Genomic DNA, 17,173 nt, shown 5'->3' with positions numbered 1-17,173 from the left:
ATCAATAGCAGAAAAGTAGCACTGTATTCAGCCACTCACTAAACCCTGATTAGAAGAATGATATGTGTACATGCCAATGAGTATGTACCCCACAAAGGGGGACCTTGTGACCATCTATAAACTCACTAGGGGGGACCAGAAGGGTTTGGGGGAGACCTTGTTTCCCCTAGCACCCCCCGGGATAACAAGGAATAACGGCCACAAGTTGTTGGAGAGTAGGTTTAGATCAGACATCTGTAGGAACTGCTTCACAGTTAGGGCGGCTAAGATCTGGAACCAACTTCTAAGGGAAGTGGTGCTGGCTCCTACCCTGGGGGTCTTTAAGAAGCAGCTCGATGCCTACTTGGCTGGGGTCACTTGAGCCCAGTTTCCCTCCTGCCCAGGCAGGGGGTCAGACTTGAAGATCTACAAGGTCCCTTCCGACCCTACTTCTATGATTCTATGAATCCTGCATTATTTTTGTTCCAGGACAAACAGGCATAATTGATTCAGGGGCAAATGTAATATCTGTTCTGAACCCTAGTGTAACATGACCCCCCCTCCTCACCTCTGCTTCTTGACTAAGGCCTTTGAGCACTCTCACAATTAAGATCATGATCATAATTACTTAAACCAGGGGCTTTCAACCTTTTTAGATCAGTGTACCCCTGGAGGCCGGATGTGGAGTGCAGACAGGAGGGGTGTGCGCAGCCAGAAATGGAGCCGTGGTGGGTGCTGCGTGCAAGCTTCCCTCACCCCCGTGTCCAGCCATGCAGGCTGCGCCTGCGCAGCAGCGCGCGATGGTACACATACCCCCGGTTGACAACCCCTGATGTAAACCAACTGTGTATTTTATAAAATATTGAGACAAGTCTGAAGAGCATTCAAGCCTTTATCCGCCAATTGACACAGTTATCTGCAGGTTCAGGCTCAACATGTTGACTATGCTACCCACAAAAGAGGATGCAGAAGGTAATGAAGGTCAGTGGTGTGACCTTTTGTGAATGTAGATCACAAACATGCTGGACTACATTCTGCTTGTTCAGCACAACAAATTCTGTGCAATATTAAGTCCTGTTTAAGAAGTACATAGGATATATTAGGCTGGCCCTTTGCATAACAATGAATTTCATTACATCATTATCCACAAGAATGGGAAGCAAAATTTGGCCCATAAAGCTCTTCAGATTTCAGTTGCCTTGTTACACTTTGGAATAGTCACTAAAAAATCTAACAGCTCTTTAAAACAAACTGAATTTCTGATACATGGATGGTGACAAATGCTGGGAACAGAAAAAAAAGCATCCTGATGAAATAATGACAAGTTACTTAAACCTTTGTATTTCATAATAGATATTTCAGAAAGTAAACGTTGAAAATTTGAACTTTATTTTTGTAAAAATTAAAGGTATCACTAGTAACATTTATTTATTAGCTGCAAAATTAACTGATATCTCATGTTTCCATAAAATACAGTTTTGTGTTGAACAGGTGTAACTGAGTTTTATTACTTATAGTTTTATGTAGCTAGAGGAATATATGGACTAATGTATATAAAGCCATATGTACATTTAAAGGTACCAGGAATTTATTTTTTCAGAAGATGGTAAAATTAACTAGCTAACCATTTCACTTATGATGTCCTCTCACACCTGTCATGAAATGTGGTGTGATAATATGTGCTGCACATTCATATTTTACTTCTTAAAACCTGAAGAAATTACTGTTTAGATCGTTTATTTCCAGTGATGTGTATTTTCAGTGATTCACTGCAGTCAAGAGCTGACAAATGGTATGAAGTTCAAAGCATACATATACATTAGTTGGTTTTTAACATAGGTGCATTCACCTACCTGTTAGATGTTTATAACTGCATGAGTGCTTTATATGAAAAGATAATGGCTTGCTATCATCAAAGAAATACCAAGCTAATCACTTTCTTTGCACAGTCCTGGACTGATTAGCCAGTATGGAAGTATAAACAATATTATGTTTGATCACCTGTGTATTTATTTTAAAGGACTGCAGGAAATCCTTTATTTTAAATAGTGAAATAGACACAGCAGTTGGGATTTTGCAATCTACTGATTAGAAATACTGGTATTCTAATCTCTTTTCTAAATGAGCATACCTTTTTCTTGGAGATTAAGACGATATCCAGCTAAAAAGACTGTATACCAAACATGAAGGATTATATTATCTATAATCTACATGTACTATCAGTGCTTTTTGACACCACTCTAAATCCTTTCTTCAAGATGGACAGATATTCTCTCTATCTGTTTAAATGGAGATTATGGGCCTGATCCTGAGAGGTGCTGAGAGCTTTCAATTTTCAGTTATTTCAGTAGCTGTTGAGGGACACTCAGCAGGCAACCGGACCTAATCCAGTGGCAAAAAGCAGTAATTGATCCCTAGTTTAAAACAGAATTAGACACATGGAGAAGAATTCAACAGTGCCATAATTTAGGCAAGCATTGTACTTTAGGCAAGTGGTTTTTGTTCCCTGCTTTCTTTGACCATTGTAGCAATACCGTAACTGCAAAGTAAACAGGGTGTATATCGGGAGACAATTTTTTAGAAAGGAAAGTTGACCATTAGCAAATGTAATGCTGTGAAAAGCTCCCCCCAAAAAATCACTGAAAGCTGAAGTCCCTTAGCCATCTACAGAATGGGTATAGTACAGACATACCTATTTAAACTTCACTGTTAATATGCTTCAGACTTAAACCTAGGTGATCACAAGTATGGTGAGGCATTGGCTCAGTCTTCAATGTCTGATCCATCCTTAGCCTTTCTACAGGGAGTATCATTAAATGTGCCAATTAGTGTCAAATGCAATAATGACTTTTTACTGAGAGGTGAGGCTTTTTTGTGATATCTTTTATTGGACTAAAGTAACTGTACAGTTGGAAGAGCTCTTGGAAAAGCTTTCAGGCATCAAGTGCCCTTCCTCAGGTCACTAAGGACATCTATTCATTAGGAATTGGAGTAAACCTTCATTTCATTTCATGGAGACTGCATTGATCACCAACTGGTATGGAATTGCAATTGCTGTCAGTCTACTTTAGATCTGAATCACAATTTACAGGTGGATTCTAAACTTTTCCATTTTTATTTCCTTTTTCTTTACCATCGCTGTGTCCTGATCTAAGTATTTTGGTATAGAAAATCTAGATGAGGAGAAAATATTGCAAAATATGGTGTATTAAGTGCTACTGTGTATTTTTCCCTGTTAATTTTTCATTTAAATCTGAAATAGGTACAAACAACATATTGATTTTTCTTTATTTTTTTAACAAGGCCAAATCAGTTCCATATTCAATTGGGCAAAGCCTAACAGTCAAGTTCCAAAATTTCACTGAGCAAAACTGAATCGTCAAGGCTGTGTGGCTTTGTCACTGGGCAACAGCATTCCCTCTAAGCTGCGTGGTGTGAGCAGCTGCACAGGTATGCCTAGCAGTGCGGCATGAGCACGGCTGCACACGCTGCATAGCTTAGAGGGAACGCTGCTGGACAAGCATTCTCCTTCCCAGACCCATTGGTCTCAGGCTTCGGATACTCCCCAAATTCAGGCAGGCATCCTACATACAAGCCACAGGCCTGAGGGCCTTGGGGTTCAGGTGCCCGCAGCCTTGCTTGATCTTAGCCAGAAGGCTGAATTGCTTCCACTAGAAAAACTGTGCCTCTTCCAAGACTTCTTTTTCAGCTGATCAGGCTTTTAAATAACTGTGAAAAGAAGGTACCAAGATTGTACAAATCTGGGACAGGCATTCCTCTCTCAGGCTAAAAGCAAAGACTGGTTTATCTAAGGTCTGATTGTCCCAGGCTTGACTCATGTGGGGCAGTCTTTTGTCATGCATCTCAAATGGCAGTTAACTGGAATTAGCTCCAGTTGTCCCAGAAAAAGTGTTATCTCACTACATCACAACACTGGTGCAAAAGTTGGAGAGGCCAACTTGGAGGGGTCATGGTCTTCTTGACCTGCTGGTCACAAACAGAGAAGAATTGGCGGGGAATGTAGAAGTAGATGGCAACTTGGATAGCAGCGACCATGAGATGATTTGAGTTCAGGATCCTGAGGAAAAGAAGAAAGGAGAGCAGCGGAATAAGGACCCTGGGCTTCAGAAAAGCAGATTTCAGACTCACTCAGGGAACTAATGGGCAGGATCTCTGGGAGGCCAATCTGAGGGGAAAAGACAACCAGCTCTCCTGGACTCATGTTAAAAAAAAAACCCCAACTGAGGGTGTAGGAACAAGCCATTCCAGTGCACAGGAAGACTAGCAAGTGTAGCAGAAGACCAGTTTGGCTTAGCAGGGAATTCTTCAGTTGCCTAAAACATGAAAAGTAAGCTTACAAGTAGTGGAAACTCGGACAAATGACTAGGGAGGAGTATAAGTGTATTGCTTGGGCATGAAGGGATGAAATCAGGAAGACCAAAGTGCAATTGGGAGTTGCAGGTAGCAAGGGATGTGAAGGTTAACAAGGAGAGTTTCTATAAGTATGTCAGGAACAAGAGGAAGGTCAGGGAAAGTGTATATCCCTTACTGAAGGGGGGAGGTAGCTTAGTGACAGATGATGTGGAAAAGACTGAAGAACTTAATGCCTTTTTCACATCAGTCTTCACAGGCAAGGCCAGCTCGCAGATTATTGCACCTGGCAGCACAGTTTGGGGAGGAGTTGAGCAGCTGTGGTGAAAGAACAGATTGGGGACTATTTAGAAAAACTAGATGTATGTAAATCCATGGAGCTGGATGCAATGCACCCGAGGGTGCTGAGGAAGTTGGTCAGTGTGACTGAAGAGTCACTGGCCATTATCTTTGAAAACTCATAGTGATTGGGAGAGGTTTCAGATGTTTGAAAAAGGGCAAATACAGTGCCCATCTTTAAGGATGAAAAGGAGGAAGTCAGTCTCCCTCACCTCAGTCCCTGGAAAAATCATGGAGCAGGTCTTCAAGAAATTCATTTCTAAGTACTTGGAGGAGAAAGTGGTAATTAAGAACAGTCAGCAGGGATTCACCAAGGGCAAGACATGCCCTGACCAACCTGATTGCCTTCTATGATGAAACGACTGGCTCTGTGGAGGCATGGAGAGCAGTGGACGTGATATACCTTGACTTCAGCAAGGCTTTTGATACATCTCCCACAACATTCTTGCAAGCAAGCTAAGGAAGTCTGGAGTGGATGAATGGACTGTAAAGTGGATAGAAAACTGGATGGATTATTAAGCTCAGAAGGTACTAATCAATGGCTCAGCATCTAGTTGGCATCTGGTATCAAGTGGAATGCACCAGGGGTTGGGTCTGGGGCTGGTTCTGTTCAATATCTTCATCAATAACCTGGAATATGGAATGCAGTGCACCCTCAGCAAGTTTACAGATGACACCTAGCTGGGGGGGAGGGGCAGGGGAGTAGTGGATATGCTGGAGAGTGTGGCAAGGATTCAGAAAGACCTTGACAAATTGGAGATTGGAGGACTGAACCAAAGGAAATCTCATGAGGTTGAATCAAGATAAGTGCGAAGTCCTGCACTTAGGAGAGAACAATCCCATGTACTGGTACAGGCTGGAGACTGAATGGCTAAATAACAGCTGTACAGAAAAGGCCCTGGGAGTTGCAGTGGACAATAAGCTAAATATGAGCCAACAGTTGTGCCCTTGTTGCAAAAAAACAAAACAAAACAAAGCAAACAAACAAACAAAAAAAAAAACAAACCAAAAAACCCCAAAAAACTAATGGCAGCCTTCAACTACCTGAAAGGGGGTTCCAAAGAGGATAGAACTAGACTGTTCTCAGTGGTGGCAGATGACAGAGCATGAAGCAATGGTCCCAAGTTGCAGCAAGGGAAGTTTAGGTTAGATATTAGAAAAAACTTTCTCATTACGAGGGTAGTAAAGCACTGTAACTTTACCCAGAGAGGTTGTGGAATCTCTATTCTTAGAGGTTTTTAAGATCCAGCTGAACAAAGCCTTAGCTGGGATGATCTAGTTGGAGATGGTCCTGCTTTGAACAGGGGGTTGGACTAGATGACCTCCTGAGGTTCCTTCCAGTCCTAATTTTCTATGATTCTGTGATGCTTCAGGTGGGACAGTGGGCTTGTATTAATCTTAGGATAAAAGTTGTTTTTTGCGGGGAGGAAGGGTAGAATTGATTACTTATTTTTAGCCTCAGGTAGAAGGATAGGAGTCACCAGCACAAGAGTTAATAAGGTGATATGAGGTCTCCATAAGGATGGCCCTAGGCCTGTAGGGACACTAAGGCCTTCACAGAGCATGGAGGTGTCTTCTGCATTCTGTTTGCCAAGGAGCTATCTCCATCGCCTGAGAAAATGATTGGTGGCTATTTGTGAGAGGAACCTCACAATGATTTTGTGTTTTGAACTCCATCACACTGTTTTTTTTCTGATCAAGTTTTATGTATGCTACGCCACTCATCTTCAAAAATACCAGGGGCTAACTTTTTTAGGCAGATGTACCACAAATTAGTTCCACACCCTCCCAGTCCCCTTCTCCTGCCAGATTTGTTCCCCTGTTTTCTGCTTTCTGCCCTTTGCTCCCTGCCTACTCTGCTGCTTTTTTCTGCTTCCTGCCCTATCTACTGTTTTGTTGCCCCCTCCCTGATTTGTTGTGTGCCACACACACAACCCCTCATGACACCTGTGTGCAGCAGGTTGGCCACCCCTGTTTAAAACGTAGGCCCTAATTCTGCTTGCCTTACTTACGTGAATAATTCTTTAAGCAAGAAGTCCGTGGGCTCCAAGCGGGTTACCTGAGTAGGGAAAGCAAACAGGATTTGGCTTCAGATTTCCCAGTAACTGAGTGTGATTAATAATAAGAAAATTCAAGAGAAATCATATTGCAAGTATCACAAAAACCAAAAATAAAAAAATCTGTAAACAAGAGTTTTCACTCTAAGATGTGTTATAGAAATTTAGGATGTTCTTTTGGGAGGATTTTAAAGGTTCTATTAGTTGCACTTAAAGCCTGCAAAGAGAAATTGTTTAATACATTAAACTATATGTTATTGGGACTAGAGGATAACACATCCTTTTTTAAAAATACAAATGATCAAGAACAGCTTTTCCATCCTATTAAGTTCTTTTTTAAACTGGATCCTTTCTTATGATTTTCTAAAAATGTAATTACATATTTCTTGCTGGCATTTCCAAAGACTGTCTTTATAATTCTGATACATTAAATAAATTGAACTGAATCAGCACAAACATTTTGATGAAGGCCTGAGGGGCAGGTCAGATAGATCTGAGCCAAATGGATCTAACTGTGCCTCTTAGAATACAGATTCAATTCTGTTCCTGCTGAAAAGAATTGGAGTTTGACTATTGATTTCCCTTGAATCAGATCACTAGTCATTAGTTTCTTTATATATATACGTGTGTGTGTGTGTTTTATGTATGTATATATGGAGAGGCTAGGCTGGAGAGAAGGCTGTACTCAATAAAATGCCCACTGGCTTCTCATTAACTGTAGCAAACAAATCCTAGTTTTGTTACCTTCTTTGAAAAATATCAATAATAGCCCAATACTTGTGTACTTTGAGAGTGCGTTGGGAATACATGATTTAGCCCAAGTATTGAAATAGTTTGTAATCAGGAATTTTGTCTCAGTAACAGTGAAATTATTTATTCTGTAAGAGTTTCAATATTTTGGCTGTATAAGTAGTGAAAGCTCTGGAAGGATCAATTTTTCCTCAAAAAACTTGCCCTCTCTTTAATTTTACACTAAGACATAAATGCTACAGTAAAATGTATCATTTTTCATTAATAACCTCTGAATATTCTCCACTTTTGAAAACAACCTCTAGGTAATGGCTTATAAAATAAATGAAATTCCACTTTAAGATGAAAAAAAATGGAAACAAGGCTGCATTCTTCAACATTTTTATAAATACCTATAATCCTTTCTTATGCAGGCACTCTGATTAACATATGGCCAGTAACTTCATGTGAGTAATGACTCCAAAATAAGAAACATTTTAAAGGTAACCTCCTTTCTCTTTTTGTTGATAAGTGTTTTGACAATTTCCTGGCAAAAGCACATTCATTTAAAAAGGACTAATCATGAACTTTGTTGAAGTTGGTAAGATCTTTGCTTATAGATATGGGGGAAAACCCCCCAGCACTTTACTTTCAACTCAGCATGCCTCTGCACCCAGTGCAGTGCATGCTCAGAAAAGGAATCGCATCAGTTTGACCCGGCTCCCCAGCATCTGTATAACTCTCACTTTTCAGTGGGGCTTTCGGCACTTTTATCTAATAGTTGATTGAATCAACTGATTGAATCAGCTATTAGATAAGTGTCAAAAAGCCCCACTGAAGTGTGCGAGCTATACAGATGCTGGGTGTCACAACCCAAGGGTGTGATTTTTTGTTTGTGTGCGCTTCGGCACTGCTAAATTATTTTCCCGCCGTTTGTAGCTTTCTTTGCAGGGTGCATTTCTTTGTTGCAGCACAGAAGTGCACGTTGCAAGGCGTTCCCGCCATTTGTATTCAGATTCATGCCCCACTATTGGTCAGTTCTAAATTATTCCTACGTGGCGGCTAGCGATTGGCTTGCTAGCCGTATAAGAGGCTTGAGTGGTTTCTGCCCAAGTTGGAGGACTCCACGAACATCAGGAGGAGGAGACTTCATGTCTTGTGAAGATCTTTAAGCGCTGCGGAGCCTATCAGACCCAGCGTGTATCTCAAGAAGGCAACAGGGGTCTGATCAGCCTCTCGCCTCTCCCCGTTGCCTAACGATCCCTCGACGTACCCTTCCCTGCACGCAAAGTTCCAAGGAGCCTAGCAAACTTTGTGTGAGTGAATTGTGAATGAATCCAGAGCTCCGTCCGAGTCCTTAAACTGGGACTTAAGCGAAGTATTCCTGGAAGTTTTCCAGCCTGCACCGCGACCATCTACGGTATAAGTAAACAATCTTAAACAACCACTAAGCGTCCGTGCCTAATTCTAGCGTGCCGCCTGCCTTCCCCGACCTGGCGTGTCCGGGCTGCTGGCCACAGCCCGCCGCACGGAAAAAAGGGCCTTGGACTGCTCCCGGCCTGCACATGGCGACAAGGATGGGATCATGGGAAGGCACGCTGGAGCTAGAATTAGTTAAGAACTGCCCTTGGCGCAGTGGAAAACGCCAAGTAGAAAACCTTATGGAACTGGAGGCGCATATTGCTTACCACCAGGCGGGCAGAACAGGTGAGAGGTTTATCAGCGGATGCCTTTCGCTGAAGGGAGAAGAGGGAGGTTCCGAAGATGGAGCCCCGAAAGAGAGGGAAGTGTATCTGCACCCCATGGCATTCGAGTGTATAATAGGTGATGAGTGGGTCCTGTTCAGGCCCCTCGACACTGTGTCCCTCGCCAGAGTTAACTCGGCGGGCGAAGTAAACCCGACCCTCACCCGGGAGTGTGCCCATTGCCTAAGATGTGCTCGGGAGAGTGAAGAACCGGTGCCAATCGACCGGTTCGCCCCCTTTATGCTGGCGTCTAGATTAAGGGGTCGCGAGCTTCCATCCAAGCTCCGTGAAGATCTGGAGACGGAGGAACGCACCGCGGATGAGAGGGTGGCCCCACAATACGACAAGGGGGGAGTGTTAACTGCAACTTTTCGTACCGTAACTGATCTAATGAATAAGAATTTAAGTTTGAAAGCCCAGCTGCGTATGGCTGTTCGAGCGGTCAAAGAAGCAGCTGCGAAAGAGAATCCTGAAACTCCACGACAAGATGGTGCCGAGCAAGAGGGAGACCACGTGGAAGAACCGGAAAAGAAGGGTGGAGCTTCAGAGGAACCCGCAAGAGTTTGGTCAGCAACTCCGCCCACCGACGCAGCGTCGCTTTCGGCGACCCCGCCTTCTTGCCAACGAAAGGGAGAATCGAGCGGAGGAGTGCATCCGCCCCTCCTGCCTGAAGCAATAACAGCAGCAATGACTCCCGCAGCAGTAGTTCAGCCTGTAACAACATCGACTCCCGAAAGAGCAGCTCGTCCTGTAACAATGATCAACCCGGTGACTGATGCACAAGATGCCGCCACCAGTCGCATTTGTGCTTGGACGGAGTTACAGGAGCTGTACAAAGAATCTGAAATGGAGTCTGACAAGACTATAGTCTCATGGCTAGAACTCATGTCCATGGAGTTTGAGCTGGACTAACCGCCTTGTTGTGTATAAATTTTTATAAATATTTTGAGATACGTTAACTTATTTTTTGAGAGTTTTGTTTACAGATCCGGAATTCGGAGTGCGTGGTGAAGAGAAGCCCCAGGAAGGATAACACCATCGGAAGAAGTGAGGGCCTAACGCGTGACTTCACCATGATGCCCACTGAAGCCCTGATCGTGCAGTTTTTTGTTATGAATCTAATTATGTGTATATGTATTTGTGTTGGTTATTATTTGGTTCGATCCCTTGAGGATGAACTCCTTATGTTGGCGAATTTTGTGTTTACCCGTTTTGTTCAGCGACCCATGATAAGAGCTCTTGATTACTTGAGTGACGAGCGTGTAGCATAATTTAGCTATGCCTTCAGCAAGGGGGGATGTCACAACCTAAGGGTGTGATTTTTTGTTTGTGTGCGCTTCGGCACTGCTAAATTATTTTCCTGCCATTTGTAGCTTTCTTTGCAGGGTGCATTTCTTCGTTGCAGCACAGAAGTGCACGTTGCAAGGAGTTCCCGCCATTTGTATTCAGATTTGTGCCCTACTATTGGTCAGTTCTAAATTATTCCTACATGGCGGCTAGCGATTGGCTTGCTAGCCGTATAAGAGGCTTGAGTGGTTTCTGCCCAAGTTGGAGGACTCCACGAACATCAGGAGGAGGAGACTTCACGTCTCGTGAAGATCTCTAAGCGCTGCGGAGCCTATTGGACCCAGCGTGAATATCAAGAAGGCAACAGGGATCTGATCAGCCTCTCGCCTCTCCCAGTTGCCGAACAATCCCTTGACGTACCCTTCCCTGCACGCAAAGTTCCAAGGAGCCTAGCAAACTTCGTGTGAGTGAATTGTGAGTGAATCCAGAGCTCCGTCCGAGTCCTTAAACTGGGACTTAAGCGAAGTATTCCTGGAAGTTTTCCAGCCTGCACCGCGACCATCTACGGTGTAAGTAAACAATCTTAAACAACCATTAAGCGTCTGTGCCTAATTCTAGCGTGCTGCCTGCCTTCCCCGACCCGGCATGTCCGGGTTGCTGGCCACAGCCCGCCGCGCGGAAAAAAGGGCCTCGGACTGCTCCCGGCCTGCACACTGGGGAGCTGGGTCAAATTGATTCCTCTTCTGGTAAAGTGCTGTTTGTTTTTTCCACATCTGTCAGCACCCTTTGCGCTTAAGCCTTTCCTGAAGAAATTTATTTTCTTCTTCTTTTCTTTTACATTCTCTGTAAACTCACCTCTTCTTAGGATCTGTCCTACCCGTCTAAAAACAATCTGCTCCCTTTCCCTTGATTTCCGTCAGAGTAGCATCAGGCCTTTAGTGAGGTATTATGATCTTGTTCTTAATTGCAGGAACTTGTGATATATTCCATTTTTAGCACTGTTAGATATGTAATATTTATAACTATTACAAATCATTCTAATAAACACTTGAAAGAAAAATGGTTTTTGAATTATACCCCTGAAGTATTCAAACCAGGTTTCTTTCTTGTGTTTGAAATCCTGTGCTCAGTTAAAGCTTTTAAGACAATCCATGTTTCTAAGGCTGTTCTGTATTTTTTAAGCACTTGTTCTTCAAGTTCCTGATTCTGAGAGAGAAGGACCACTAAACACCAGGACTGGTCCTTAAAACTGTGTTTGGAAGTGCCAGATACTTTGTTCCAGATAATTAATATATGCAGTTTGCATATCAGTGGGGACCAACCTTTTTGGCAAGTATGCCACAAATTACCCCTGCAGAGTCCAATCCCCTTCTCATGGCAGATCTGCTGCTCTGCTTTCTTCTTCCTGTCTTATCTGCTGCTGTCCTGCCTGTCTCCTCCCTGATCTCCTGTGTCCAGAGGGGCTGCCTGTGCCACTCCTGGCACACATGTCACAGGCTGGCCACCTCTGTTGTACATAATGCATGTACATTCACATGCCCCTGACTAATACTATATACACTCTGGAGTTATTTCTTTCACTGCTGTTTCTTTGTTTTACATACTCCAATAGCTCTTCTACTGATGTCATAATTCATGAGTTCAAAGAAGCTGAGCAGTTTTGTTTTTTGTTTTTTTAAAGTAGTTTCCTTCAGCATATTTCAACTCTCCTTTTAAAGAATTCATTGCAAAAGCAATTTCACGTGAAAACCACTGGCAGAAGAAATGTCTTACCCAGTGGCTGACCTTTCATGGCATTTATCTTCACTCATGTGGGGTGCTGGAGTATCTCGACTTTTCCTCCTTCCTCCACTCATGGAGATAAAAGTCATGAAATTATACATGGTACAGATACTGAAATACCCACTCCCTCCCTTAAGACAGGTTGTAGAATGATATAGCCAATGCTTTATAATGTTCATGCGTTTGGGATTTTTGATTATTGGAAAGTGGTTGATGATATCATTGGTTAGTGATTGAGCCACATCAAATTAAAGTCAAAAGACATTTTGCCACTGACTTCAGTGGGGCCAAGGTCTTTAGTGAAGAGAATTTTGTAACATGTTTTGAAGAGCATTTCTCTAGTCCGTGTAGTCAGAGTCTGGGAAATGAAAGATTGCACACAACTGCTAGAGGACACTAAAAGAATGGATCCAATACCACATTTCTTGTTCTCAGAATTATCATTGCCATCCATCAGAGTTCTGCAAGCACTATCAAGCCCAAAGCTATATTACTATTTGTGCGTATCCTGTGAGTGACATCGTGCTTTTGGGAATCTGAACCATCTACAATGCACATGCACATGTTATGATGGTGTATAAAATGATAACACACCAATACTGAAGCAGTAAAGGTTGGGTTAAAACCAAAAGCTGTGATAAGAACAAAGTCAAGTATTTTCCTCTACATGTGCAATTAGTATGATATCGAAACACTTGTGATGTCTCAGACTTTCTTTTCTCATCTGTACATTTCATCTTATTCCACTCTTTTTCTTCAAATTGCATTTGGCTGTGACCCAATTTCTGTCCTCACTAAAGGATCAACTGGAAAGAGGAAACCTGGCTGAAAAAATTAATTCAAACTCAGAAAACTCTCTATTAATGACAAACAGATTTCATTAACTTAATTTTGTTGACAGTATCAAGAAGCTAAGTCACCTTCTGGCAGTCATCCACTGCCAAGAAATGCCCTCGCCATTGGCATTATTGCTTAATTATAAACTTTAAAGCTAAAAGAAACAAGCAGATAAATAATTACCTTTTATGAGGTAAGGGTGGAACTGCAACTTATTAGCCATATGGTGTTCTTTCTGCATTACTGATCTTTTCCTTGCAGGTGAGGACCAGTACAGTAATCACCTGGACTGTGGTCTGACTGTTGGGTAAAGTTTACAATGCATGAAATAGGCATCTTGGATTGTAAAATCCTCCAGGCAAGGCCCATGTCTTTCTAGGTGTTTGTACAACAGCACTTAATATAGCGGGAGCCCTAGTCCCAAACTGCCCCAGTGGAGGCTGGCAGAACGTGAACTCTGAATGGTAGCAGCAATTGGTGGAAGCGGGAAGGGGGCTGTTGGCATTCACTTCTGTGGGGCTGACCGTTCAGGGGGCTGCTTTTCTATGCCCCTTCTGAACTGCACAGTCATCCCAGGCTCCTGCCTGCAGCTGAGAGTCTTGCAGGATTGGCAAAAATGCCACAGCGGGTTAGGAGCGTTCCTCTCTCACTCTGTCCCCAGGCCTGAAGGAGAACCTGTGCTCTAATCATACAGGAAATCTCAGCTTGTGCCTTTTGGGGCTTCAGTCTGCGAGGAGCAGGGTTGTAGGGACAGGCACACACCGAGTTCCTAGTGAGCTGAGGGGCAGAGAAAGCACGATGTTGGTGTAGCTGCAGGCCTGTGCCCCTCCAGTCCCCTGGAGAGACACAGTGGAGAGGGAAAGGCCAGGAGGAGGCGGGGGGCTGCTCCGGGAGCTTCTGGGCCCTCCTCAGCGCCCGCTGCACGGAGCTGAAGCCGCGGGGCAGGGGGAGCCGCTGGCTCAGCTGCAGCTGCGGGCGACTCTGCCCCCTGCCCGCTCGGGCTCCGCGGCCGTGGCCAGGCTGGACACGGGCAGCACGACGTCCTTGGGGCTGTGCTGCTGCAGCCGCATGGACTCCTCGTAGGTGGGCAAGTACTTCACCTCCTCGTAGCTGGGCAGCTGCAGGAAGACGGGCGAGAGCGCGGGCAGGCGCGGCTCGTCCCGTTCGCCGGGGAAGCGGCCGCTGCCGCCGCTGCTGCTGTCCAGCAGCGAGTCCTGCGAGGTGGCGGCCGTGGCGGTGAGCGGGGAGCCGGGCGAGCCCCGCGGCGGCGGCAGCGCGGGGCGCTGCGGGCGGCTGTAGCGGCGCGGGCTGGGGCAGATGATGCGCTGCAGAAAGTAGCCGATGGCGAAGAGCACGAGCAGGATGAGCAGCCCCGAGAGCTTCCGCACGAACCAGCCCACGTTGTCCAGGAAGGTGTGAAAGGGCAGCTTGCAGCACTTGATCTCCGTGTAGGTGACATTGCCGTAGTCGCAGCAGCTCTCCCGCTCGCCGCACCGCAGCTCCCCGCAGCTCCAGCTGCCCTGGCACGGCTGCCACAGCACGGCCGCCCCCAGCGCCAGCAGCCCCTCGGGGACCGGCACCCGCTGCCGCATCCTCCCCGCTCCGGGGCCCTACGGCGCCCCCCGGCAGCCTCCCAGGGCCGGGGCCGGGGCCGGGCGGCGGCGCGGCGGCGGCGGCAGCGGCAGCGCCGGGCACGTCCGGGCGGCTCTGCCCGGGAGCAGCGCGGGCATGGCGCGCGAAGGGTTAAGGGCTGGGCTGGGCTCGCATGGCCGCTTCGCAGCGCTTTAATCTTTATTAATATAGCTGCCGCCCCCCCTCCCCGGCAGCCCGACAGCGCTGCCTCGCGGGCTCCTCCGCTTAAGTGATTGGATTTCCCCGTCACCGGTATTTAAATTTACTTGCTGCTGGGATCCGCCGCCCCGCGCCCCGCTTGGGTTTCTGATTAAAAATTGATGGGAGCCATTTAGCCGATGTTAATGGGCTTAATGCAGCTCCCCTTCCATTAGGGACTTCGCTGGCGGGGCTGCTCCGCCGCGGCTGCGGGAGCTGCTCCCGCCTCTCGCCTCGCCTTGGGGCCCGGCCCGGCCCGGGCCCTCCTTCCAGGGGGCTTCCCGCCCCTCACCGTCAGGTATTTATAGCCAGATCAATGCACCCTGCCAGGAATTTGTCAGATCTCAAACATGGACCTGACAGGAAATTGGAAGGAGCATGAGCTTCCCGCCGCCGGCCCAGAGCTCAAGCGCAGAAAAGAGTTTGGCTTTTCTTTTTCTTTTCTTTTCTTTTTTTTTCAGACTCGGATTAGCGCCACCGCCCAGTAAGTGGCAGTGCCCATTGCTGCCAAGGGCATCGCTGCTAAGGGAATCAGGAGTGATGTGGCATCCGTGATGGTCCCAAAATGATGCGAGGCAAGGATTTCTTCGGGTGAGATCTTTTCTTGGACCCACTGTGAGGCTGGGATCAAGTTAGGCAAGCTTTCAAATGTAAGACAGTTTTCCTCAGGTCTCAGGTCTTCCTTAGGGAGACCTGAGGAAGGTTGTCTTACGTTCACAGGGTTGTCTAACTTGATCCCAGCTACATAGTGGGTCCAACAAAAGATCTCACCCTAAGAAATCCTTGCTTTAAGGGCAGGTAAATGCAAGTATCAAGTTATCCTCATTTAACGTTTGTCAGGAGGGAGCTGGTGTTTAGTGGTGCTTGACTCCCACAGCTTCCCTTGCCTCAGGGTAATACCGCGGGTACTCAGCACCTCTGATGAATGATGGTCCTGCCCTCGGGGCTTGTCTACACTAGAAAACCTCCTGGTGTCAACAACACCAACACAACCACACAGCACTGACAAAGCCACCTCTGTCTTAATTCCATGCTAGACCTAGGGTAGACCATGGCCAGCTGGCCAAATGTTTAACATGAATACCCCTGTCTACACTGATTGCTTTGGGTTATGCTACATGTGATCCAACAAGACAACAGTTTCTAGGGGAGTTGAACCCAAATTGGGAGAGGAAAACCCAGGCTGAACAAAGCCCACAGCCCCCAAACAAAGCGGAGTGGCATTGGCATATAAGTGCTGTAGTTGCCCCAACCCCTGGGCTTAATTGGAGCTTTAGCCTGTTACTACATTCTCCTTCTGGACTTTCCACCAGTCTAAGCAAAATGGAATAAAACACTGGGTCCCAGTACAGCTCAGAGCCACAGACAGGATGGCACTCAAAGCAGAAATAGAGACCAATTTACAGGACAGAAGTGGCTGCCCATCCTGAGCCAGCGAGCAGTGTTTGAATCTTCCTTTTTTTAAAGAAAAGCCTCAGTCCAAAGTAGTATCCTATTTCCAGCTTAGGGTCTGCTTCTGCTCCCAGGGATGTCACTGGCAAGCCCTTGCTTGGAGAAGGACTAGACAGCCAAGAAGAGAAGAAAAATGTTCTTTTCAGTTGAAGGGTGAGAGGTATCCAGATGTGGTATAACTGAGGAGAAGTGAGAGAGAGAAAGAGAGAGAGATAATGTTTAATTGATGCCTATGTGCATAAAAGTATAAGAAGCTCAAAAAAAAAAAAAGCCAGAAATATAATTAACAGTAAATTAGCCAATAATTAACTATACTTTTCAAATGTATTTTTGTATAGTACAACCTCATTATAATGAACCCCCGTGGGACCGGGAGAAAACTTAATTAAAAGAGGGTATCTGCTATAATAGGGTCAGTCAATTTGCTGCATCATAATGAAAAAAATTGGTTCCTGCTATGCTATGCTGTTGGAACTGTTCAAATGGTGGGGGAAGGGGAAAAGGCTAGCAGAGGAAGGAGGCTGCTTTAAGCAGGGCTTGTTATAATAAGGCTGTCCTGAATTTATAGTTTAATGATATTTAACATAAAAATTGCACTCCTTAAAACACTCGTGGCTATATGTTGTCCCCTTTCCCCTCAGACAAATTTATTCTGTATGTTGTTACTTGGTGTCAAACATTCTCTGCAACATTTTGAACTGTAAGTTTCATATCTGCATCTCTCCTTGAGAGTGCACTGCCATTCATCTGTAGCATATTTAGGCA

At 45.4% G+C, this 17,173-nt stretch overlaps 1 protein-coding gene across 10 annotated transcripts in view; it reads right to left on the bottom strand.

Moving 5' to 3' along the window:
- C7H3orf80 (chromosome 7 C3orf80 homolog) overlaps nucleotides 1–15,395 on the bottom strand; it is a 53,417-nt gene extending 38,022 nt beyond the window's left edge. For 7 of the 10 annotated variants that reach the window (XM_059731097.1, XM_059731096.1, XM_019491660.2 and 4 more), the window contains exons 1-2: nucleotides 13,310–15,395; nucleotides 6,702–6,748 (exon numbers count right to left, since the gene is read on the bottom strand). In XM_059731097.1, coding sequence (XP_059587080.1) covers nucleotides 14,086–14,718 — 633 coding nt within the window. In that variant the 5' untranslated portion in view covers nucleotides 14,719–15,395 and the 3' untranslated portion in view covers nucleotides 6,702–6,748; nucleotides 13,310–14,085. Of the gene's footprint in view, nucleotides 1–1,345; nucleotides 4,058–5,026; nucleotides 5,174–6,701; nucleotides 6,749–13,309 lie in introns of those variants that run through there. The other 3 variants (XM_059731100.1, XM_019491663.2, XM_019491666.2) reach the window with 3 other exon arrangements.
- Between the last annotated feature and the right edge of the window lie 1,778 nt (nucleotides 15,396–17,173).

The sequence above is a fragment of the Alligator mississippiensis genome, chromosome 7, assembly GCF_030867095.1.
Source record: "Alligator mississippiensis isolate rAllMis1 chromosome 7, rAllMis1, whole genome shotgun sequence".
Lineage (NCBI taxonomy): Eukaryota > Metazoa > Chordata > Crocodylia > Alligatoridae > Alligator > Alligator mississippiensis.
Note: the sequence above shows the minus strand (reverse complement) of the source record. Positions and strands in the feature narration are given on the sequence as shown.